Source organism: Musa acuminata, chromosome BXJ2-7, assembly GCF_036884655.1.
Source record: "Musa acuminata AAA Group cultivar baxijiao chromosome BXJ2-7, Cavendish_Baxijiao_AAA, whole genome shotgun sequence".
Lineage (NCBI taxonomy): Eukaryota > Viridiplantae > Streptophyta > Magnoliopsida > Zingiberales > Musaceae > Musa > Musa acuminata.
The window spans coordinates 33925291-33949320 of NC_088344.1; the positions used below are offsets into that span (position 1 = coordinate 33925291).

Here is a 24030-nt window from a genome sequence, read left to right on the forward strand (position 1 = left end):
TGTAGAAACCCATACCATCGCAAGCTAGGAGTAAGAGATGGTACCTTGATAGTGGATGCTCAAGGCATATGACCGGAGATCCATCTCAATTCTCTGAGCTCACTAGCATAGACGAAGGCTATGTCACCTTCGGAAACAACAACAAGGGTAAAATCACAAATACGACCTAAATACAATCCTGTTTAACTTTTCAAGAATTAGAAACGTATGATTCACAAATTCACATATCCCTGGATTTTCGAACCCATAAATTTCATCCTTTCATAACCTTCTAACTTAACTCGTATCATGAAATGACTAACACTGTCATGATCTTGCAAGACTTATCAACTTGAAGAAACCATCACAAACTTGTGTACGACATTGAGAATGTGCACGTTAAAAATCTACCTTGATCGTGCCAAAGTCCCTGTCTTAAAATGAAAATTCTTACGTAATTACGTAAGTAAAGTTAACTACTGGAAATGAAAACTCTCCTCAAGACAGAAAAATTTTCAGACCAGAAGAAGTGTCCACCAGGCGATGGCACCGCCCCAGTTGGAGGTAGCACCTCCAGCTATCACGGGTTGCAAGCGGTTGCACCGCTCCAGCCAGAGGTGCAACCACCCGCAACTCTGCCCCTTTATAACTTAAGCTAGGGCCGGCGGTGAAACCGACCCCAACTCATTTCCTTCCCTCCTCTACTCTCCTAAGCCTCCTCCATCCCCATTTCCCTCATCTTAGCATCCCAAATACTCTTCATTTCGAAGCAAAGCATCAACATTCCTTCCCTCTCTTGAAGATCCCTCTCTTGAAGATCTTATTAAGGTAATCTCTAAGAATCCCTTAAACTCTGTTTCTTGATTCATTTGCTTTTGCTCATCACTATTATTCTAAACAGCAGTAGTTATGGGATCTAGAAGATCCTCAAGGGACAAAGGAAAGAGGAGATTAGTAGAAGATTTTGATTCCACCCTTTTCGATTCAAAATAACATGCTGAAAAATTTTCCTCTTTTGAACTTAGGAATGTTAACAAGGGAAAATACGTAGATTTAAGTGAGCTAAGAGACTTAGAAACAATCCAGTGGTTTGCAAACTTAGATCTACTCCCTATCCTACAAATCAATGAACCCATTTATCCAAGACTAGTAAGATTGTTTTACATCAACATACTAGTAGATGAAGAAGAAAGGATGTCCACCTATCTCTTAGGACAACATATTTCAATTATGGATAGATTCATTTGCGACATGATAGGCATTCCCATGAAAAGTAGAGGACTTTACTTTAGAGGATCATGGGATGATGAAAATGTTGGAACAACATACGTTGAAGCCCTATAAACAATTTTTGCCAATCCGAACTTGGAATTTGTTCCTAAAAGTTGTGAACATTTACTGCCTCTAAACACTAAGGTACTTCATCACATCCTAACTAGTATCATTCTTCCTAAACAATATCATCATGATGAAGTAAGCCAATTAGAATTAGGAACTATGTATATGATCATGAAAGGACATGACATCTGTCTTGGTTATCTTATCCAACAAAATATGTTAGAACTATCTAAGAAAGACATGATGCTCCCATATGGTGGTATGATAACTAGAATAATGAAAGCCTATGATATTCTAATACCACCGGAAGAAGAAGTAATAAAAGTAGATAGATACAGCATAATTAATAAAAACTTACTTCACCAATTAAGATGTTTTTATAGAAACGGTAACTGGGTTAGAATGCCAAGAAGAACTGATCCCCCTCAACCTGAACCAGAACCGGAAACACCAGTCTTTAGGGGTACCCAATCTCCTCCGATCTGTCCCTTTGAGGAAACACATCTATTGGAGCAAACTCACACGTCATCTGTCGAAGATATCAGGATTCGGATGGACCGATTCGAACAAAGACAAGAACGGCTTGAACATCAACAAGATCAAATCCTAACTGAGCTGCAGCAAATTCATCGACAATTTGACTCTTTATTTAGGCACTTTAATCTTCCACCTCATGAATGAGCTTGTATGAATACAATCATCCGCTGTTGTTGTAAACTCCTCATGGACTTTTTCTTTGATATGGCATGTTGAAAACTCCTTATGTTACTCATCATGAAGGACTTTGTCTTTAATATGGTTACCTGATATGTTGTAAACTCCATGTGTTACTCTTTACCTTGATCTGTAAGCATATGCAAAGTTACAAACATCTCTTGTTGTTTATCTCGGATTTTACATTGAAACTAAATGTTTTGAAAACCTTATGCCTTGATAAATATAAAGTGACATACCAATGTAGTTGATAAGTCAGAAATATGACATTGATATGAAACATCAACTAGCTGATATCTTTACAAAACCTCTAAGTGAAGAACAATTTGATTTCATAAGAAGAGAATTAGGAATGTTGATGTGTCCGAATACTTAAACTAGTTAAAATTAGTTTTCGGACGTTATTGATTACTATTACATGCCTTGGTATCACTTGATCAAATAACATGTTGAAAATTATGTGACAAATGTTTTTGAAAATCAGTAGCTTACTTATATCCGAATGCATGTAAGAAGTTCATCTTATTTTCGGTTTGAATGCTAAAAATAGGATTTTCCTGTACACTCTTATGAAAACCTTTTGTAAAATGAGTTTCCTCCTTCGAGCAATGAACTATAACATAACAAGGAGAAGAGATATTCAATGCATGTCAAGCCTTCCTTTATGTGCTTGATAACCTGTTGGAATCACATCTACCATGCTTTTTGATAATGCTACCATGCTTTTTGTTAATGACAAAGGGGGAGAAAAATATGAATTGATATGGTTGCTATTACTGATGTTATGATTAGGCCATACCTGCTATCACTGATAATGATATGGTTGCTATTACTGATGTTGATATGGTTGCTATCACTGACGCTATGATTAGGCCATACTTGCATCACCAAGAAATATATGATTGCCAAACAAAAATTTGCATCGTACGAACTGATATCTTACCATGTGATGCAATGCTACACTTGCTAAAATATTCGAAATGTGTACATCATGTAATGATATCAAAATCTTGCTTCATAGCTTTACATGTCGATATCTTACAATATGATGAATTGCTACAATAACCATCATTCAAACTTGTTATATTTGAAAATGAATGTCAAGCCTTGACATCATCTTCAAAGAGATCCATTATGATAGGAATCATAATGGGAATATGTCTCTTGAATTTATAAAGCTTTTAAATTCAAGAAGTATGGCATATTGACAGGGGGAGTTAAGGTTAACTCCATTATCAATTGATTGTCATCATCAAAAAGGGGGAGATTGTTGAATCTCGGATTTTGATGATGAAGTCAATTGACAATTGTTTGTCTAATCAGTGTATTGAGATAAGTGTGCAGGATTAACTATGATGAAAGTAAGACATGCAGCAGGAGTTGCGCTGGAGTCATGACAATGATCACGTTGGGAGTTCGAGAGCTCGACGGAAGTTCGGACAGTCGTCGGAGGTTCTACGGGAACAAATCCGAGAAGTCCAGAAGCTTGCCAAAGGAGCTCGTCGGAACTTGCCAAGTGGATCGTCGCAGTCCAGGAGTTTGCCAGAAGTCCGCAGGAGCATCACCGAGGGTTCATCGGATGATCGACGGAAGTTCGCCGGAAACTCGCCGGAAGAAGCGAGTGACGCACCGAAGCAAGCTAGAGAATATGTCTTAGGAAATAATCGTAGTTAGCACTTTGATTAAGTTAGAAATGGGAGGTGATCCCATTAGCTTAATCCTGGGGCAATTGGGCCCCTGAAGAACTCAAATTGGGTCGAATGGTTCAACCCATTCGGACCCAGGTTGTTGTGGGAGGTGCAACCGCCCAGGCAGGGAGGTAGCACCGCCCAGGCTATGTCTCCCAGCGAGATTGGGCGGTGTAACCGCCCCAGCCAAGAGGTGCAACCGCCCAGGGCTCAGTCTCCGAGCGAGACTGGGCGGTGCAACCTCCTCTGTCAGGAGGTAGCACCGCTAGAGCTCAAGTTTCGAGCTCTGCCAGGCGGTGCAACCTCTCCAGTCAGGCGGTACAACCACCTGAGCTCGGTCTTCGAGCTCTGGCATAGAGGTGCAACCGCCCCTGACAGAGGTGGCACCGCCCAGAGGCTCAGTCTCCGAGCTCTGCCAGGCGGTGCAACCTCTCCAGTCAGGAGGTGCAACCGCCTGATCCCGAAATTCCGGGATTTGATCGTTTTGAGCTCCAAATTCGAACTGGGTTGGGGCCTATAAATACCCCACCCATTCAGCACTGAAAAGATACAGAACCACACCGAATTCTTGATCTTTTCTGTGATTCTAAGAGCTCAAATTTGTGTAAAGTCCAAAAGTTCTCCTCTTTCTGTTCTTCAAGTCTTGAGTTGTAAAGAGAGGAGAGAAAGGTTCTGTAAGGGTTGTCTCCTGAGCCCGTCAAAAGGAGTGAAACTGTAAAAGGGCAGTTGGCCTTCGCCTATTGAAGGAAGGCCTCTAGTTGACGTCGGTGACCTCGTCGGTGGAGGAAGCCAAAAGTGGAGTAGGTCAAGACTGACCGAACCACTCTAAATCTCTGGTTTGCTTTTATTTTGAGCACTTTATCATTACTGCAAACCTCCTACATAGCTACTGCTCTCTGCGCTTTTACGAACAAGTTTCTAAGTTCTGATATTTCCGAATCTGCATTCAGACGTAAATCGGTGTTTTCGTACGATCTTTACTTTGCAGTTTACATTTACGTTTTGATTCTATTTATAACTGCAAACTGTCTTCTGCGCTTTTACGAATGAGTTCCTCTGCAGTTTACGTTTACGTTTTGATTCTATTTATAACTGCAAACTGTTTTCTGCGCTTTTACAAACGAGTTCCTCTGCAGTTTACGTTTACGTTTTGATTCCATTTATAACTGCAAACTGACTTCTGCGCTTTTACGAACGAGTGTCTAAGTTCAGATCTTTCCGAATCTACGTTTTGACGTAAAATTGTGTTTAGGCGCAAACTGTGCTTAGACGCAATCTGCGCTTAAGACGCAAACTGCGCTTAGACGCAATCTGAGCTTCGACGCAATCTGCGCTTAGACGCAAACTGCGCTTAGACGCAAATTGCATCTAAGCTTAGACGCAATCTGAGCTTCGACGCAATCTGCGCTTAGACGCAATCTGCATTTAGACGCAAACTGCATTTAGACGCAAATTGCATTTAGACGCAAACTGCGTAAACTGCTCTTAGACGCAAACTGTGTTTAGACGTAAACTGTACTCAATCATAAGTAATCTTAGAATCGGCTTTTGCATCAAAATAGTTTTTATCGAACGAACGCAGCTTTCGTTTTTAATCGCTGAAAGATTTCCGCTGCACTAATTCACCCCCCCCCCCCTCTTAGTGCTCTGGATCCTAACAATATACATATTTGATTTTTTTACAAATATGTATTCTATTTACATTTAATTCTTTTATGTACAAAAAAACTTGACTTCATAAGAATATTAACATCAATTACATTTGTAACAAAAAAGAGATTTTTTTTCATGAAAGATAGTATAGACTCTTAAATATAATAAAATTATTATCTTTATTTGAGATTATGATGATTCCTATATTCTCCACTTGGTGAATGATATTGTCTATCGTGATAATTGCATTGTTGCTTTTATATCCACAAAAATTAGTGAATTTAGTATGGTGAGATAATGATCATATATTTAATCAACTATCTAAGAATTGATGGATGTCATGCTTTCTACTATAGTAATTTTGACCATAAAACATTTGCTCTAGTCTTATTCATAACATATGAATTTTTTTTATTTATGATTTTTTTTAAAATTTTAATATGATAGTTAATTATTTTGTGTGGCCTGACTTGTCACATCTATAACACTTAGTCCTATTTTAATTTACACTATCATTTGAAGAAGATTCTGACTTATCAGCATCATTCTTCTTCTTTTTTATTTGTAAAGAATATATTTCTATCTCCCATAATGTAGAGATTTGTGTCATTTGATAAACCAAATATTCTTAAGAAGTAAGAAAATTCTAGCTGGTTATTGAATTCATCAATATATATATATATATATATATATATATATATATATATATATATATATATATATATATATATATATATATATAACTCTAGATATATTCATTATGAATACTATGTATAATATAATTTTTCATCTCTATATCAGAAATATATTCTTTTGTATCAAAGAGTATATTTCTGAACATAAATTTTTAATCTTCAAAAGTATAGAGAAATTGATTAATCACCTTGGACATTATTTGCTAACTCATTCTTTAAATATTAAAGTCAAGTCATTCTTTTTTAATTAAGTAAATGTATCAAAAGTGATCCAAATCTTTGAAGTTGACTTATAGTCAATAATATATTCAAAGAGATCATGAGAGAGATGTTTAAAATAAATTCAACTTTTACATATGATATCCATCTCTTAATGATATCTTCATATACAGCATTTGATATCATATTACATTGCCACCAACCACCTCTTATAGATTTTTCTCATGCGAGATAAAAGTTCAAATAAATCTTTCAGAGCTTATAATTAGATTGATTAAAAAGTTCAATATCAAACTCATCAACCTTAACTTCAAATTTTAACAGACTCAAATTATGAACTAAGACAAGTCTTACAACCCAAGTATCATAGAGATGATTAAGAACAATACAAGCCCATAAAGAGATGAATGATACTGAGATTTAAAGGAAGAACTCACTCCAACATGGCCTTTTATATCTCTGGTTCTTTCTCTTTCTCTCATCTTGGATTTTGGCTTGCTCTTGCATGGTGCTTAAGCGAATCCAACTCGGTTTGATTAGTTCAATCCAGTATACGTCAATGGTGATGTGATGTCATCTGTGATTACGTTCATGGCAGTGCGTCATATATTGTCTTGGAATTACCAGTGCAAGCAATTCTCTTCGCTTCCATCAACTTTGTCTGAGGTAGAGAAGACTAAAAGCAGTCAGCTAGATTAAGTTACTGAGTCAGTCAACGCAAGTCACAACAAGCCCCAGTATTCTACAAAACCTAGAGCTGGTGATCAATCGGCACTACCTTTCTTCCATATCCAATTGTCTCCACGATGTTGGATTGGTTTATGGTCCTTCCGAGGTCATTGCATGGAAGTTTCATTGCATGAGAGATGTCAAAAACTATGCAACTAGTGGAAGATGGCACCACGAGAAGTTTCCATGAACTTGCATTGGAGTCTAAGCTTTGCAAGAGCTCCGGTCTCTCTATATAAACGATTTACGATCTGCTATTGAAGAAAATTTTAGATCTTCCAACATACTTGTCACCTTATTGATGGATGATGTGATGCTCTCTGATCTCATCTCGAACTTTGTGAGAAGAGTCCTCACAAAGATCAAGTGCCACACGAAGATCAAATGCTTTATCGTTCGGACTGAGACTGATATGGAGGAGGAGGAGCAGCAGCACCGGCGGTGCACCGGCACAGAAGAACTCTCCCACCATGATATCGAGGTGATCATGGGGAGGCTCGGTCTGTTGGGTCCGAGAGAAGAAGCAGTCGACGTCGACGGTGGTGGTGGGGAGTGCAGATTGGTCGAAGAAGTTGATGCGCTGCTGGAGGAGAAGAAAGCGAGCTTGGACGAACTGAAGGAGGCGTTCTGCGTCTTCGACAGGAACGAGGACGGGTTCATAAGCCCGGGAGAGCTGTGGTGCGTGATGAGGAGGTTGGGGTTGCAGGAGGGCCTCAAGCTGGAGGACTGTGAGAGGATGATTCGTGCCTTCGACGTCGACGGTGACGGAAGAATAAGTTTCAGTGAGTTCACCCGCTTGCTAGAGAACGCTTTGTAGCTTCTTCTTCTTCTTCTTCTTCTTCTTCTCGTTGCAGTGGCATTAAAATCATCAGAACAATATTAATTGTTAATAGACTCATTATAATACAACATTAAGTTGATATCTATCAATAATAATGGAAGAGTCGTATATATTGTTTCTCACAACGTCAAACCGGTCATTGACAAGTGTGTCTCCCATGGGACAAACATGCATCCCTCTTCCATGGTTTCATGTTACCAATGGCGATGCCATGGATCGCAAAGCAGAACTCGAATTCCATGACCAAGTTTGACAACCGCTACATGAAAGCGAGAGAGCAAAGTAATCAATCACATGCAGAGCGAAGTGTCAAAGTAGAGAAGAAATCTGCACCTGAGGAAGTAGAGGAGTAGGACAGGGAGGTGACTCATCGTGACGTTGGTACGTGGATATATCTCTCTATGCCTGAGAGCAAGGAACCCCACACTGGTATTTCTAATCGGCAAGGATCATCACCTCATGTTCCTGTGCTTCATATCCTATCGTAGTTATCGATTTTTGATAGACTGGTGCATGATGTCAAAAGAGGTTAGTAATCCCCTTAATGAATGCTGTAGGTGCTAACTAGTCTAGCCGATAAAGAATTTATAGATCATTGCAAGATCCTAAACTCAAATCTCGTCTTAGTTAATTACTTGTTAAAAGAAAAAAAAATACGATCGATTCTAATTATTTGATGTGTCATGCACGAAGCCAATCTTGGTTTTCATGTAAGTTTACCATAAGTTTGGTATCGAAATATGGATGAGGAATAAGAGTCTCTTTAATACTTGACTTATAAGTATAATTATCGGGGATTTAGAGAGTTTGGAGAGCACAGTGTATACTTATCGGGTGTTTAATTAATGTAATGTTCATGTGTGAGTTCTCTTAAGATAAAAGAGACAGACTGTAACTCATAAGAAGTAAACACAGTTATAAGAGGTATCGTTCGTGTGTGAGTTCTCTTAAGACAAAAGAAAAAAGGATGTAACTCATAAGAAGTAAACACACTTACTCATCGGGTGTTTAATTAACGTATCAAGTTGACGAAATACTTCAATAGATGTCAAGTTGATAATAACATGACGTTCGAATGTTCGCGTATGAATTCCCGTAAGATAAAAGAGAGAAGAAAAGACGCTTATAAGTAAGTAAGGAAAAGAAGAAGTCATCTCAACAACTTCACTAACTTTCTTAGCTTCTAAACATGAAAAAGATAAGACTCTCTCTCTCTCTCTCTCTCTTTCTTGGAGTTAGGTTTCACCTTCCACAAGACAACGTTCTTTTACTTGAGCGTGAAAGAAAATTTCCAAAGTGATTCTATTCACCACTGTAAGATGTACTGATATAAGAGGACATCACGGAGTGTGAGGTAGAATGAACCCATCAACCAAATCACTGTCGATAGGACCTTGAGACGCTACTACTCCTTTTACTCTCCAACGAAGCAACGAATTGGCTCGATCGATTTTTCTCGAGCACCATATGGGATGGACGAGAATCGATGATAAATCATCATCGAGATTCGTAACAACAGCGAAGAACTTAATTATGATCAAGCTGTGAGAATTGAGATTGTTCTACTGATGTATGTGAAGCAGGACTATTCTATATCACTTGCATACGGGGATGTAATCAGAAGGACCACTCACCGGAATGCTCAGCAGAGGAAAGATCGCTACCTTGTCGTCAACAAAGGCTGCTGTCAACATGGGGGGAGTCGGCACAAGGCACCTAATCGGAGGAGGAGAATCCGACGGGGATTTCGGGTGTCAAATCGCTGCCATGATCTCCCAAGAGAACGTTTTTGTGACTGAAGAATTGAGATGGGCAGCGAGGAGACGCCGACGCCGACGCCGGTTTTGGCGGCACGTTTATAGAGTTTAGGAGCTGTGAATGGCTGGGAGTTCACGAGGACGAAGGTATGAGGCGTGGGCTGTTTCATCAAAGGTGTTCGACCTTTGGAAATGCGGCAGTCAAATCCAGCGTTTGGTGAATGACACCGACAGGAGTTGATGTTTTTGCTCCTTGCCGGTGCAAGGTCGGATCCCATGATGGCACTGATAACTAGTTGGGATGGGACCTAATGGATTGTTTACTATGGAATTAATTCATGATTTTGATGGCATCGGATTGGGAGATTTTACCTTCTACGATCTGGATTGGTGAGACTGTCTGATCCACCGCTGTCGTCTCTCTCGAGGCAGAAAAGGACGCCGTAAATGCCACAGAGGAAAGCATGAGGTGGGGTGAAATTGGCGAACGAGACAAGGGCAGTTGCTGCGGCATCTCCTCCTACAAGAATACAAGCACGAGCGGCTTCCGCGATGTCGTTGCCGGTTCTTGTTTGTTTGCTTCTTGGTGGTTTGGTTTCGGGCTTTTCTTGACTTTGAACTTGGACATGGAGCAAGTCCCACCGCCCCACTCACGTATCGGTCTCGAAAGAGACCGGTGTGAGAGTAAATTAAGGGAGAGGGGAGAGGGAGAACCGTGCCGCCTTCTTTCTTCCATTTAAGGCTGTTCCTTCGGGCCTTCTACTTCTTGCTTTCTTTCTCTTTTTCCTCTGTTTTTGTTCTTCTTCAGGATGCTCTAGTCTCCGTCAAAGTTGATATCGAGGAGCGTAAGACACCAAGAAAGGTCCTTTTTTTATGCGTTTGGAACGAGTTCTTGGAAGGAATTCGTATAGGAGAGAAGGATCAAAATCTCTCCTTTCTGATCAGAATCACTTCTTTTGAAGAATTCGTTTTCTCTCTTCCTGTAGATGGGGCACCAGCCGCAGAAATCCGAGGCGGAGATGAGGCTTTTCTCTTCGCCACCATCACCTTCGTCTCGTAAAGGTTTGCCTGACATTGTTGCACAGAGTGAACGAGATGAGAGGGGGATGTCAAGTGGAAGAAGAGATCACGGGCAGGCCAAGCTTTGCGTCAGAGGCCATTGGAAACCATCAGAGGATGCCAAGCTTATGGATCTTGTCGCCCGATACGGCCCCCAAAACTGGAACTTTATTGCCGACAAGCTAAATGGAAGATCAGGTGATGGTTTTCATCAGAGTCAACAAGATAGGAATATCTTATGTTGTCAGTCCTGTTGATGATTGCATCTCATCGTTTGCAACAAAGAAAAAAGTTCTAATTTTGATGATTCTTCCTGAATCTTAAGTTTTCATTCAATAATTTATGGTGATTTCTGCCCTCAAATGATCAAATGATAGAAAGAAAATTGAAGCCCATAGTTTTGACAATGGAAGTTTGCTTCTTTGGTCATCGGAGCAGGAAAGAGCTGCCGGCTAAGGTGGTTCAACCAACTGGATCCAAAAATCAACAAGACAGCCTTCAGTGAGGAAGAAGAGGAGAAGCTTGTCGCCTCCCACAGGATTTACGGGAACAAATGGGCGCTTATGGCGAGGCTTTTCCCTGGGAGGACAGACAATGCCGTCAAGAACCAGTGGCATGTGCTCATGGCCAGGAAAGAGAGGGAGCAAGGCAGCGGCTGTAGGAGGAAGAAGGCGTTGCCGCAGAGAACGGAGGTGAGCAGTGGGCATAACAATGCGTGGAGTGGCGAGTCCTCCATCACCAGCTCCAGAGATGAGTCTTCCTCGACTTGCACTGGTAGCAGGGCCATGCCCTGTTTCTTGAAGGACTTTGGAATGGCACAGCAGCAACAGCCATTGCAGCTCTGCTTTGGTGTGTTCCACTCTCTTCTTCTTCTTCTTCTTCTTCTTCTTCTCTCTCGATGTCAGTTAAGCCCATATGCCTCAGGAGCTTCGGTTTTCTTGTTTGCTTCTCCTGTGCAGGAAGCGGATACAGTTTCGGGAATGAAACTTCTGAAGGATCAGCAGTCGACCATTGCAGCAATGGCTTCCTGCCAAGTGAAACTGATGGTGATCGAAAGAAGAAGTGCATTCCCTTCATCGATTTCATGGGTGTTGGAGTTTAGCTTTTCTTCAAGGAATGAATTCAACAAGTCTGCTTCATGCACAGAGTCACTAAAAAGAATTAAGAGAGTAAAAAGTGGGAACAAGCACAAGAAGAACGAGAAGAACAAGAAGAAGAAGTGATCACTGCTTCTGCTTTCTTTTACTGCATGTTTGATTTAGATCATTCTTTTTATGATTCCAATCTAAATCTAAATTACATAGTAAAAAATGATTGGAATCAAGTTGGATACTGAGTTCAAAAAATTAGATATGGAAGGATCCAAGAGGTAAACATCATGTATTATTTGTATTTTAAGTAAATATTAAAATGATAACTTGAACCTCTTTCATGTTAAATAAGCTAATTATTATCAATGAAGGGCTTTTTTAAGAATATAGTTTTAATTAATTATAGATAAGGAAACATAAGTGAATACAATAATATCTTAAAGATTACAAATTGCACACACCCAGAAAGGATGCAGAGACAATATATTCTGTTTAAGATAAATTACACTATGTATGACTTTATATTATAGTAAATATTTTTTATAAAAATATTAAGTAATTTAGTTGGTAAAGAATTTAATAATTTATTGTCTTCGTCATTTATTTTTTCAAAAATATATAAAATATATTTATCAGAATTTGGCAGCATAAAGTTGTTTATGCTAAGTGTATTGGATTTGGCTTTTTAGTGGGTGTTATTTTGGATCCATACCCCACCCTTGTGTCGACTGATATCGGTTCGGATCAGGATCCGATATGGGTAATCCAATTGAGTATTATCTCTAATTCGGAGACTGGTTGTATATGGCACATATTGCTCTTAAAGGGCGATTTGGACATCGACTTAAGTCACCACAGAAGTCTGTCGTCGCTAGTCGTTCCCAAAGTCGTGTCTTCGACGAGTGTCGTGTGTCGCGGTCATCCCAATTGTTATAATCTCCACGCACTCCACAAGCTCCGTCGAGAAGCGCCGCCTCCTAAAACCCTCGTAGTCTCTCTCTCTCTCTCCAAGGTCTTCGCCCCGCCTCCGTTGATGGGCGGCGTCGCTAGGCTCCTCGTTCTCCTTGCCACCCCTTTCCCTCGCCCCTCCGCCCTCCGCCTCGCCCGCCACCGCGCCGTGCCCCTTGCCGCCCTGTCCGCCGCCGCCAGCACCGCTTCCTCCTATTCGTCCCATCACTTCCGCCCATTACACCCGCGTCTTCGGCTTGGTTTCTCGGTTGTAACTGCAGAGCTGTTCCACACCCAGTTGGCCGGCGCCAGGGACGACCATGGCGAGGCGGTGGCCTCGGCGCCGACCTCCCACGCCGGTTCCATGCGTTCTTGGCCGGAGTGGAGGAAACTTGTTGATTATCTAGTCGCCGGAGGTTACTATGATAGGCAGGACTCCGTGGCTGTTGGGGAGGAAGATGATGATTCGTTATTGGTTGGAGAGGATCTGACCGAGGAATTTGTGAAGGCTGCCCAAGCCTGCCTTTCTTTTGCAAGAGATAAACCTGATTTGTTGAGGTGCTGTGGTGGTTTTATCATTAAAATTTATGCTTTTGGGATTGAAATTTATGAGCAATGAGCTTAATCTGTATTCATGTATTTGTTCTACCATTGCTGTCTCTTGTTATTCTTATAATTAAATCTTGTTTGTTTGTTCCTCAGTAGTTCATCTGATTTTACTGTGTATTGACGTATTAGGATGCTGGCAAAGGAAGATATCGAGATTATTGTGGAGAATGGCTCGCCATTCTTGTTTAAGAATGGTGCAAATTCAGTAAGGCGTTTGCAGTCATTCGTGGTTGCTGATGGAACTAAAGTAAGTCTAGCGAACTAAACATGAAAATACACTCTTCTTCATCAGTCACATGGTAGCCTAACAAAATTATAACATTGTGACAGGAAATCCCATGAAAAAGACTTATAACTTTGTTATGGGATCCGTGATTGATTGCAAATATTTTACTGTTTCCTGAACTTTTCTTTTAATTTTATTTGTTCTTTTATTTCCTTATACTTAACCTGAAGGGTGACTCCTATAATGGGTTTCATTGGTGTCTATTCGTATATAGTTGATCCCCCTTTTTTTAATAAATAATGGCATAATGATAAACCAATGAGATTTATGATGCAATGCGATAAATGTAATAGTGAGTATAATGGACATACTATAAATAACTGCTTATTTATGCCATTATAGTGTTATTAGTTTTTAATATCTACCTCACTGGTTTATGTTTATGTTTCAATTGCTTTATAATTTGTTACTCTTGGCAAAAGGCTTTCTGTTCTGGGTTCTGTGTAGTGTTACATGTAGAAGAGCAATTCATATTCAATTGTTTCACACCTTATCCATTCCACCCCAATCTTAGGACTGAAAACATTTTTAGAATTTGTTCAAGTGTGTCTTGGCTAGATTGTAATGTAGTTTGATTTAGTTAAATTTGTTCTATTAAAAGCCTTGACGTTGGAAATATTATCTAAGCATTAAACTTCAGTCAAGCCCTTTTCCCCAGCTGGAAGGAAATAGATGTAGTGATAAATTTATCAATGTTTCCATTTAGAAAAATAGTTAAAATTTAATTGACCACATTTTAATTGTCTGGATGATATTAGGTGCTTGAATCTGAGAGGGCACAGACTGTTGACATTATGCGATATTTGTTGAGCTATGCTTGTAGTTCTACTGCAACTCGTGACGAGAGCTTCTTAACAACTAGAGACCTTACTGAAACAGCTATTCGAAGTCTGTTGGCTCAGCTATTTAGATTGAGTGTTACAAGTCCAGAGGCCAGGTTAACTGAGATGACTCCTAGACAAACTGTCACAAAGCAGCACTTCTCCAGGCCTACTGGGCAAAATATTGAAATGAAAAGAGGTGACTGGATCTGCCCAAAGTAAGTTATGTTATGTAGCCTTTTTCCTCGACATGATATTGTGTTGAAGAATGTTTTCTATCTGTATATATATTGATTAAATTTCTGTGGTGCTATTTCCTTCTATACTAGTGAATGATACAGTATATGAGGTCATAGAAGCACTTCACAAAAGCTTTATTCTGAAGTATATGAATCAGCTATAATTCTTCTGAAGTTTCAGCTGTAATTGTGAGGACTAAAACTTTATGTTTGTTTATAGGACATAGAAGAGGTGTACCATACATTATTTGTTTCACTATGTTCTTAATAGCGCTTTAGCTGATGGCCCTTTCTGGCATATATTAAATCTTAAGTATTATCTGTAATGCTTAAGTTTAATGTCCTTTCATGCCATCTTGTATTAAAAATAACTAAAGATTAAATTTTATGTCCTTGCCCACCATCTTTTATAAAAAAATTAAGTAGATTAATACGTCAACCAAAATGGTCTAGCAACATCCTGTATGTGTAAGTGGAGCAAGTGGATGCTTGTTGCATCCTCTTTTTGGGTTCAAGTGCGTTGACTGTTGGCATTCATATTAACTATGAGATTCCAATGTTCCTCGATTATATCTGACCTAGAAAGTTCAGTCAACAGATCCTTGGAAAACCTTGAAGTGATTGCTAATGTGTAACCTATATATTGAGGTTATTTTTCGGTCAGATGAAGGTTTAAAACCTTTATGTATGTTAATTTTATTAGAAAGCCTGATGGAATATCTGTTTGGCTCTCATGTTTGGTAAACTTTACAATTAGATGAGATATCTTTTTTGTAAGACAAAGTAAATAACTTGTTTACTTCCATGGAGCTTCATAGGACAGCTATTCAAGTACTGTAATATGATCTCCTGGATTGCCTCTGATTGACATGAAATGGGCAATTCAAGGCAGATCCGTGCTAGTAGCAACATGGCTGCATTGTGCATCCATGAGAACCTTGTGCAGTGGCTTGCCATCAGTCGCAGTTTACCCTTTCTTTCAGTCGCACTTTATATCCCTAACAACTGGCTCTCTATATACTGAGGACTGGAATCAGTACAGGGCGGAGAAATAGGAGAGTAAGAGCATAGGAAAGGTAAAATAACAGAAGAGGATAAGAACAGAGGTGAGGTAGAGGAGGGAAACTGACCATGATGCTATGGGATATCAGGATCAACCAAAAGTCTCCGGCATCAAAACCCCTCTCTTCTCCCTCCTTGCTGCTTCTGCATGCAGGTAAGCCTCTCTTGCTGAGGCATATTTTGAAACTCACAACACTTGCCAACTGTGTTCTGCAAGGATGGTGGTCATAGAGGTACTTGCCGGTCTTAAGCTTTAGTATTAATGGAAAATCATGGTTGCCTAACTTTTTTTGATGCTTCATGCTCTTTAGGAGACAGTATTTGTCCCAAAAATTATAAATGTAAGAACATTCTTGTAAGGTTTAATTTTATACATCATAGGATAAGCATGTATATCCATGGCACATGCCGCAGCATGGTAGTGTGCAGCAGTGCCCATTTCTATAGAGGGGCATTCCTTTAGAACGTCATGGTGCCTCAAGCATGAGCAATGAAAAGGTGAATGATTTTTTGCCATGAGGTTTGTGATAAAATGATTGCTCATTTGGATTTATCTAATTATGAACTAGTTTGGTTGATTTTTGGTTTTTCAGGTTATTGTTTCCTGTGTGGAACTTAGTCATAAATGATGTGATAAATAACTTCCTGTAGTTACATTTATCATGATTTTCTCTTAGAAAAGTCTTAACATGTTCAAAAGATGAACCTATGTGGTGTGATTCTTCTTATCTGTTTCCTATTAGTAGAAAGTTTACTGGTATCTATTTTGTTGTTGTGCAGATGTAGTTTCATGAATTTTGCGAGGAATATGGGATGTCTTGAATGCAATGAAGCACGACCAAAAAAGATCTTGAGTGATGGAGAGTGGGAGTGTCCTCAGTAAGCTTTTCTTTGCTAAGCTCTCTATGTTAACCTCTGATGTTGGTTTCTTTGTTGATACTTACTTTTTTTTTTGTTTCACATATTCTAGATGTGATTTCTTCAATTTTTCAAGGAACATGTCTTGCTTAAGGTGTGACTTCAAACGTCCCGGAGGAAGCCCATTTGGTACTGCTCCCTCAGATGCTCATTTAGGATATAATGGAAGTTCAACTGTTGAGCAGATCCTTAAACGAAGCAACCTTGATAAGTCTGAAATTGAGCGGAAGTTGGCTGCCAATGATGAGAAGGCAGAAAGATGGTTCAGTAAAATTTCCCAGCTAGATGATTCTGCAGATTTGAGCAGTGCAATAGATGATGAGGATTTCCCAGAGATCATGCCCATGCGGAAAGGGATGAACAGGTTTGTTGTTAGCACAAGAAAAACACCCTTAGAAAGGAGGTTGGCTAATGCTCAGAACAGAAGTAACTTGGGAAATTCTGGCTTTTCTGAGGGTCATGAGTTTCAGCCTGGTCGATCAAATGGAATGAACTCCCATAAACCTTCAGAATCTTCAATCAGTCAGATGTTGGACAGGATACTTGGTCGCTCATCAACTTCATCAGAAACAAGCCATCCGGTGGTTGCTGGAGGGGATAATTCTTCTACTGGGAGTAGATTTAGTTCTTCAGATTATAGGCAGGGAATGGTAAACCAAAGGACAGATCCTGATTCTGTACCTTTTGTGCCTTTACCTGCAGATATGTTTGGTAAAAATTCTAATCCAGATAATAAACAATCTCTAAATACAGAAGATTCAGCATCTGCAAAAGCTAGTCAGCTGGGTGATCCTGTGTTTAAGGAGTCTGAAAGCTCAGCTGAAAGCAGGGACAGTGATTCCTTTGACGCTTCCAAGGGATGGTCTAAGAAAGTCACAGAGCTTTATAATGTCAGGGATATGGCAAATGCCATATCTGATGATGACTTTCCAGAAATCATGCCCATGCGTAAAGGTGAGAATCGATTCATAGTCAGCAAAAAGAAAGATCGTTCTCTAACATCACTACAATACAAGAGGCGGATAGCCATGGAGCAGGCCAATAGTGGCAATTTTGTTCCCTTTGTACCGTTTCCGCCAGACTACTTTGCGAAGAAAGATAAGCAGCCTGAAACTTCTCCGACTGAAGGCTCTACATTGCATGAGAAGGCTCGGAGTGAGACTGAGAAGTCTGAAGAGTCCATGACTGGTGTTGCTAACTCAGAATCTGGTGGAAATGCAACCCGGCAGCCGGAGAATTGGTCTGCCAATCAGTCTTACCATGGGACTACTAGCACAAACCCTCCCAGTATGGATTTGACTTACCGTAAAATGGATGCTTATAATGTTGGAGGCTCTGCAAATTCAGCTCAACCGCTGAATACCTCATGGAGAAACCAGAGTGAGATCCCAAGCAATGATTTCTCTCAAAAGAACACGTATAGTGGTCCTAGCGTTTCTGCCAGTACTCAGCAGACAGAAAATTCTAAAAGTGCGAGTGAGGGCTGGAAACCGAGCTTTAGCGGAAAGAGCTTAGAAGGATCTGCCGTCACCGAACCTGATCCACTTGACATGTCGGAGGAGGCAAAAGCAGCAAGATGGTTCCGTCGAGCCGCTCAGATAAAAGATATCTCCGAACTCAGTAACATTCCTGATGAAGATTTCCCAGAGATAATGCCTATGAGAAAGGGGGTGAACAGATTTGTTGTGAGCAAAAGGAAGACACCATTGGAGAGGAGGCTGACATCTCCTCAATACAGAAGAAGCCTGCCTATCCTTAGATCTGAGCCCGATGAAGATGCCAACTGAGTTGTAGTATTATCTGCAGCCAGAGAATGATGCCAACATCAGATGTAGTTTCACTGTGTCATCAATGTTGACTCGTCTACTACTCGATTTTGTCATGTTTGCCCTAATAATGATCTCGAATTCCTTATTTAACTGTTACATTAGTGATTCAAATTGGGATATATATAATATGTTACATCTTTATGTGTCATAGTTTTCCGGTTCAAATATCAATTGATTTGCTTCGTAGCAATATGTGGGACGAGGCATTGCATATAGCTGCGGGTGGCCGTGTGTCCATCAGGACCGTTCATAGTAGGTTGCGGGATCCGACCCGCCATCGTACGGATGCGATCCACTCCCCAATGATCATCATCCACGTAGCAGCCTCACGTTCCAGTTTCAATTGCCATTAGCCTAACCATTAATTACGGAATGGCCGCTGCTTCTTTAAGCGGAGTCCACGTCGCTGGCCTCGGCGAGATTGGATTCCAGTTCTTGAGGGGCGATCCCGATCGGCTCATTTTGAGGGTACGGTCTCGACCATTAATTCCTTTTTCCCTCTTTATCTCCAATTTCGCTGCAGATCGATAGGGTGATAGCTTATATGCTTTTCACTCCCTTCTGTAGTTTCCTCGATCAGATTCGGAACCCTAACTTTTCAATCGAAATGGGTTCTTCGTTTCTTTTGCTTTTTTCTTTCGAAACGGAGTTTTCCGAACGGGATTCATTTATTCCGTCACCGTTGTTTGTGGTCTAGGAATTTTGTGGTCTTCTTTTGGCTGATGTCTCATAGCCTTGTTCGGTTTGATGTTGGACGCCTATATTGTATTTGATGAATTGGATTCGATCTAATGTGTATTTCATTCTGTACTTCTTGATTCTGTTAGTGGATTTTGACTTCTTGTTTCTTGAGACTGTCTTGTTTGATATATATCAACTGTTTGCAGGGGATGGGGAGAATTAGGGCTGTCCTGTTAGCAGTGGTGTTCCTTGCGGCAGAGATGCCGCAGTTGTTGGGATCCCCTGTCACGGGGCCTGCTTTTCTTTGGTCGCCTCAACATTTTGGGTATTGAACTCCTGTTTTCAGTTCAAGATGGGGGGCAATTAAGGGGGCGGGGTACTAGAAGGATAACATGTGATTTGATCCTTTGAAGCAAATTATTAATGATTTCTTATTAATATTTTTTTTGTTACGATAGTGATGACTGAATAGCACAATTGACATTGTCCCCGTTTGTGTTATACGACTAATGTTGATATATTGTGTTTAATCATTGATGCTTGCCTTTTGTTTTACTCGTTTTCACCTTTTATGCTTGGATATGATACTTTATGATGATTGAAATGCTAACTGATGATTTACAATTTTGGAAATGATAGCAAGTTCGTTTTGCATCATTTTGTTTTAACATATACATATTCTAGTTGTAGCTTGTTTGCAGACTTTGTAGTCACTAGACTCACTATAGTAGTCTGTCCTGCTGCTCTGCTTTCATTTTTGGTCAACCTTGAATATCTGTTTGATCATCCATATTGATCATAAAGAAAGAAAAGGGTTTTAGATGTGGTGGAAGTAAACATTCTTGTTAGAACTTGTCACCAAATAACATAAGATATGTACCTTTTCTAATCCTCTCATCTTTTTGAAGTTCTATTCTTTTAATGTAGAGAGCATAGGAAAAGATCAAACCACTATAGAGTTAATTGTAAGAGTAAAACTATCAAGCAGGTGATATTAAAGTGTCTAACTAGAAACATGGCTGAAATTCTCTTCTTTATTTCCATTGTCCTCTTAATGGAACCAAAAAGAACATGACCTGATATGGAGAAGGGTCTAATTATCTAAATCTTTCTTTAGGTAACTTCGTGAAGATATAAAAGGGAATTCTTGATGAAGTTTCTGTGTTTTCTTTACAAGTAGACTTCTGAAGCATGATGTTTAGTATAATTTTGGTTTTTGTTAATTCCTGGCTGAAATGTTTCGATAGTTTATAAGATTGTGGGTATCGTGTTAAGCAATATTGGATCTTGATTATTAAAAAAATATAATTGTTAAAACTTAAAAGTAAACTCTTGAAGTCATCTGCTTTAAGATATCAATGAATCTGGATAAACATTTAGAACTCAAGGAAAATCTTCTCTTTTAATCTAATGGAATATTCATGATGGTGGCTTGCAAGTGAGGGGATAGCGGTTTATTTTAGAAAGGGAAGATACTAAATAAGGAAAAAGTGGTGAGTGTATCTTCTGTTTTAATCCTTACGGAGAATCCCTACATCTCTCTTTGTTTTCATGTATCTCTTTGTTCTTTATTATAAGCAGACATTCCTATTCCTTGGTTATCTTGAGGTTGATTTCACAGCCTCTTGTGATCTGGGACATGGGACAAATGACAAGCTGCAGCTAGAGATGTTCATGATTAGTGAAAACTGTGAGCTTAATTGTAAGTTTATTGGTAATGTGGGGCGTTGACAGAAGGATATGGGCCTTGATACTTTCAATTCAAAGTTAATGATGGATCACTCAGATGGGAATCTGTTGCCATTGAACAAGTGAAACTAGAGCGCACAGGAAGAAAAGTATAAACCTCTTTGTGATTATTTGCAAATGCATTATCTAAAACAAAATTGATGGTGTGGTTAGATTTGATATACAAAAATTTATCTATATATCAGTAGCCCTAACATTGATGGTGATGTTTGCCTACTTCTTATGCCTTGCTGCAATTTTTATAATGCATGATGTTTCTGTTTTTTATGGTTCCATGCAAAGTTTATATCTGAAACTAGTGTTCTGCTTGTTTTGCAGATCATCACAGCATGACAATAAAGAATTTGTTGACTACCGAACATTCTCCCCAAAGGATTTGGCAAAATCGGTTTTGTCTGAAGGAGGTTGGTCAAATGTTGTGGTAAGTTGTCCACTTGATGATTAGCTATCATGATTCAAAGCATTTTCTTGATTTAACTTAAACTGCTTATTTGTGGCGCCTGTAATATTTGACTTGGACATATCTTTTGTAGTGCACTCGGGAAACACTTAATGATAACATGGATGTTGCTGTTGTTTTTGTTGGAAGAAAGGTAATGAAGTTTGTTAACACAACTGCTTGTTGCTTCATGGTTGCTTCATAATTAAGGTTTCATTCAAAAAAATGGATGTTATGGAGACATGGACTGCTAATTTATGGTAAAAGGATGCTTGCTTCTAAAATTGAATACGAAGAATTATCGGGCATCTATGTACTTCATATTTACACTTCAAGAATATGAGATAGGAGGTTCATTTGATAAAATGAAAGGACTCAGTTCTATGTCCTGTCACAGGAAACATTTTATCACAAATTGGAATATTAGGCAGTACAATGTCTTGGTTGTATTCTACTGTTCATTGAGCAATTTTTTCTTTTTTTAGAAACTGAAATTTGACCACATGCTGAATTTATGATAAAACTTATTGTCTTGTTTATGCTTCTCTATACTAACTGATGACCGTGTGCTTCCGTGTCTTGTAGTTGCAAACATCAGATATCTCTAGTATTAAACAACCAGATCCTTCTTTGATAGACATTCTAAAGGTAGCCAAATTTTCTTGTTCTTTTGTGTTTTCGCAATCAAATTTGTGGTCAAGTCTTGACATTTAGATCTTACTTTTCTGTGTTGTTATCTAGCTCTCGTTCACAACTTCAAACTTCTCTATGGCATTTCCATATGTTGCCATAGATGAACAGGAGATGCTGGAAAATTCTTTAGTAAAAGGTTTTGCAGAAAATTGTGGACAAGGGTTAGGAGTGAATCGGATTGCATACTTGGACTCCTGTTCTCTCGATGGCGGAAACAAGAAACTTGAAGGCCTACATTCTGTTCATGTAAATTAATTGTGTTTGACTTGTTAATCATGCCTCTATAGTTTCATCTAATTGTTAATTGTCTAAATTCTAAATTTTAAATGACGTAGGATATTTTGGCTTCAAGAATAAGTGGGAAGATGGATTTGATTGTTTTGTGCAGTGGAGACTCTAAAGAATCAGACCGCACTCCATCAGAAGGTTTGTTGTTAGTTTGAAAAGAATGGTTTTTGGTGATATTTCACATAGAATAAGAACTGTAGTTATTTTTACATCGATTTGTTGTTATATGCAGGGGAGGCTTTATCTAATGTAGTCAATATGCTAAAGGAGTCTGGTGCCAAGTATACGATTCTCTATGCTTCGAGACCATACAGGACAACTCAGTACCCCACCCATTTGGCAGTAAGGTTTCTTGCAGAAAGCCCCCAAGGCCAAGCATCTGCTAACTCAACTTGTGATGGAGTTTGCCAAATAAAATCATCACTCCTTGAAGGGATATTTGTGGTAATTTCTTTGGTTGGTTCTCGTTTATGGCATCAAACTTGAGGTTAATTCTTCTGATTAAGTGACTATTGAATATATCAGCAGCAACTAATGTTGATGATCATATTGCAATGAGTTCCTTTTTCCTTTTAATTTTCAGATGCTGAGGTTCTTTAATTATTTCATTTTTTTGCACAAAAAAAAAATCATAAATGGTCTATTATATGAAAAGTTATCAAACCGACCATGTTCTAATTGCAGAAATGTTATAGTTAATCTGCAATTTACTATTTTCTGTTGATTCCAATTATTTAGAGATTGCATAGAAAATCATACTTTGTGGGTCATTCTATACTGAAATTAGCATTAGCACGAGACACATAGGTTGTTTCAGTATCTATTTCTTGTTCTTCCTTCAGAAAGTTCCTAATGACATGCTATTGATATTTCTCTCTTTCAGGCAATTGTGCTGCTCATAATTTTGATATCAGGACTGTGTTGTATGATTGGAATTGACACACCTTCAAGATTTGAGACTCCGCAAGAATCTTGAGAAGCTATGTTAGATGGGCTTATCATTGATGGACCAGTGTGCTACCCGGACATGAGACATGTATCTCTGCGATTCACATTATAATAGCTCTGCTCTCTTATGGGCAAGGTTGTCTTGTCATTCTAATCAATAATACACTGCTCACGGCCTGTGTGTAAGGTATTTGTTCTCCTTCAGGATTTCTAGATCCAGACACAGGCTGAAGTCAACTATGAAGCATATTCCCATGTTGTATTATGAGTCTGTCTTGCTTCCACAATTTTCTTATCCCACACTCTGGACTTACACACATGCTGCTACGTTGATGTTTCTCATCTCCATTTTTTCTACAGCATTCAACTGCGATGGTGGTGGTTCTGGTTATAATTGAAGCTCTTGTTCTGGTTTGTCAGTCCTTCTCTCTTTTGCAAGATGAACATTTATCGTTTAGATATTGGTCATCTTCCCCAGCCTAATGATTGAATTGCTAGACCTCCATGCATGTTTTCATTCACTTGCTTGATGGAATGCTGTTTATATAGTGAAACTTGCTGCAGTTCTTGTCCAAAGGTACCAAATCAGAAGTTGGCATCACTCTCATCTTAGATTTATTACTGTTGTTTATGTAACATAATTGTGCTAAATTAATGGTTATTAGGTGTTCTATCATCACACGTAAACCCCAAAAAAAAAAAGTAATAAGCCTAAAAGGTTTAGGGTATGTTTATTTGTTTATTAAAAGAATAATAC

The 24030-nt window shown here is 39.2% G+C and overlaps 4 protein-coding genes across 5 annotated transcripts; all 4 read left to right on the forward strand.

The window, feature by feature from the left end:
* The first annotated feature begins 6867 nt into the window (after nucleotides 1–6867).
* LOC135617714 (calmodulin-like protein 7) lies at nucleotides 6868–7966 on the forward strand. The gene has a single exon (XM_065118233.1). The coding sequence runs from the start codon at nucleotides 7317–7319 to the stop codon at nucleotides 7830–7832; it is 516 nt and encodes a 171-aa protein (XP_064974305.1). The 5' UTR covers nucleotides 6868–7316; the 3' UTR covers nucleotides 7833–7966.
* Nucleotides 7967–10317: 2351 nt separating this feature from the next.
* On the forward strand, nucleotides 10318–12097 carry LOC103992484 (transcription factor CSA). The gene is made up of 4 exons (XM_009412198.3): nucleotides 10318–10475; nucleotides 10600–10870; nucleotides 11111–11521; nucleotides 11632–12097. The coding sequence occupies exons 2-4, from the start codon at nucleotides 10600–10602 to the stop codon at nucleotides 11772–11774; spliced, it is 825 nt and encodes a 274-aa protein (XP_009410473.2). The 5' UTR covers nucleotides 10318–10475; the 3' UTR covers nucleotides 11775–12097.
* A 517-nt stretch (nucleotides 12098–12614) lies between these two features.
* On the forward strand, nucleotides 12615–18623 carry LOC135617710 (zinc finger protein VAR3, chloroplastic-like). Its single transcript, XM_065118227.1, has 5 exons — nucleotides 12615–13269; nucleotides 13450–13567; nucleotides 14365–14645; nucleotides 16509–16607; nucleotides 16699–18623. Exons 1-5 carry the CDS (start codon nucleotides 12797–12799, stop codon nucleotides 18431–18433), a joined length of 2706 nt encoding a protein of 901 aa, XP_064974299.1. The 5' UTR covers nucleotides 12615–12796; the 3' UTR covers nucleotides 18434–18623.
* Nucleotides 18624–18789: 166 nt separating this feature from the next.
* LOC135617712 (uncharacterized) lies at nucleotides 18790–23590 on the forward strand. 2 transcript variants are annotated; one of them, XM_065118229.1, is made up of 9 exons: nucleotides 18790–18943; nucleotides 19363–19481; nucleotides 21224–21326; nucleotides 21439–21498; nucleotides 21930–21992; nucleotides 22086–22283; nucleotides 22373–22463; nucleotides 22558–22769; nucleotides 23209–23590. In XM_065118229.1, the coding sequence occupies exons 1-9, from the start codon at nucleotides 18848–18850 to the stop codon at nucleotides 23299–23301; spliced, it is 1035 nt and encodes a 344-aa protein (XP_064974301.1). In that variant the 5' UTR covers nucleotides 18790–18847; the 3' UTR covers nucleotides 23302–23590. The 2 variants fall into 2 exon arrangements, with proteins under 2 accessions (XP_064974301.1, XP_064974302.1); XM_065118230.1 differs by lacking the exon at nucleotides 18790–18943 and adding an exon at nucleotides 18982–19007.
* Nucleotides 23591–24030: the final 440 nt, after the last annotated feature.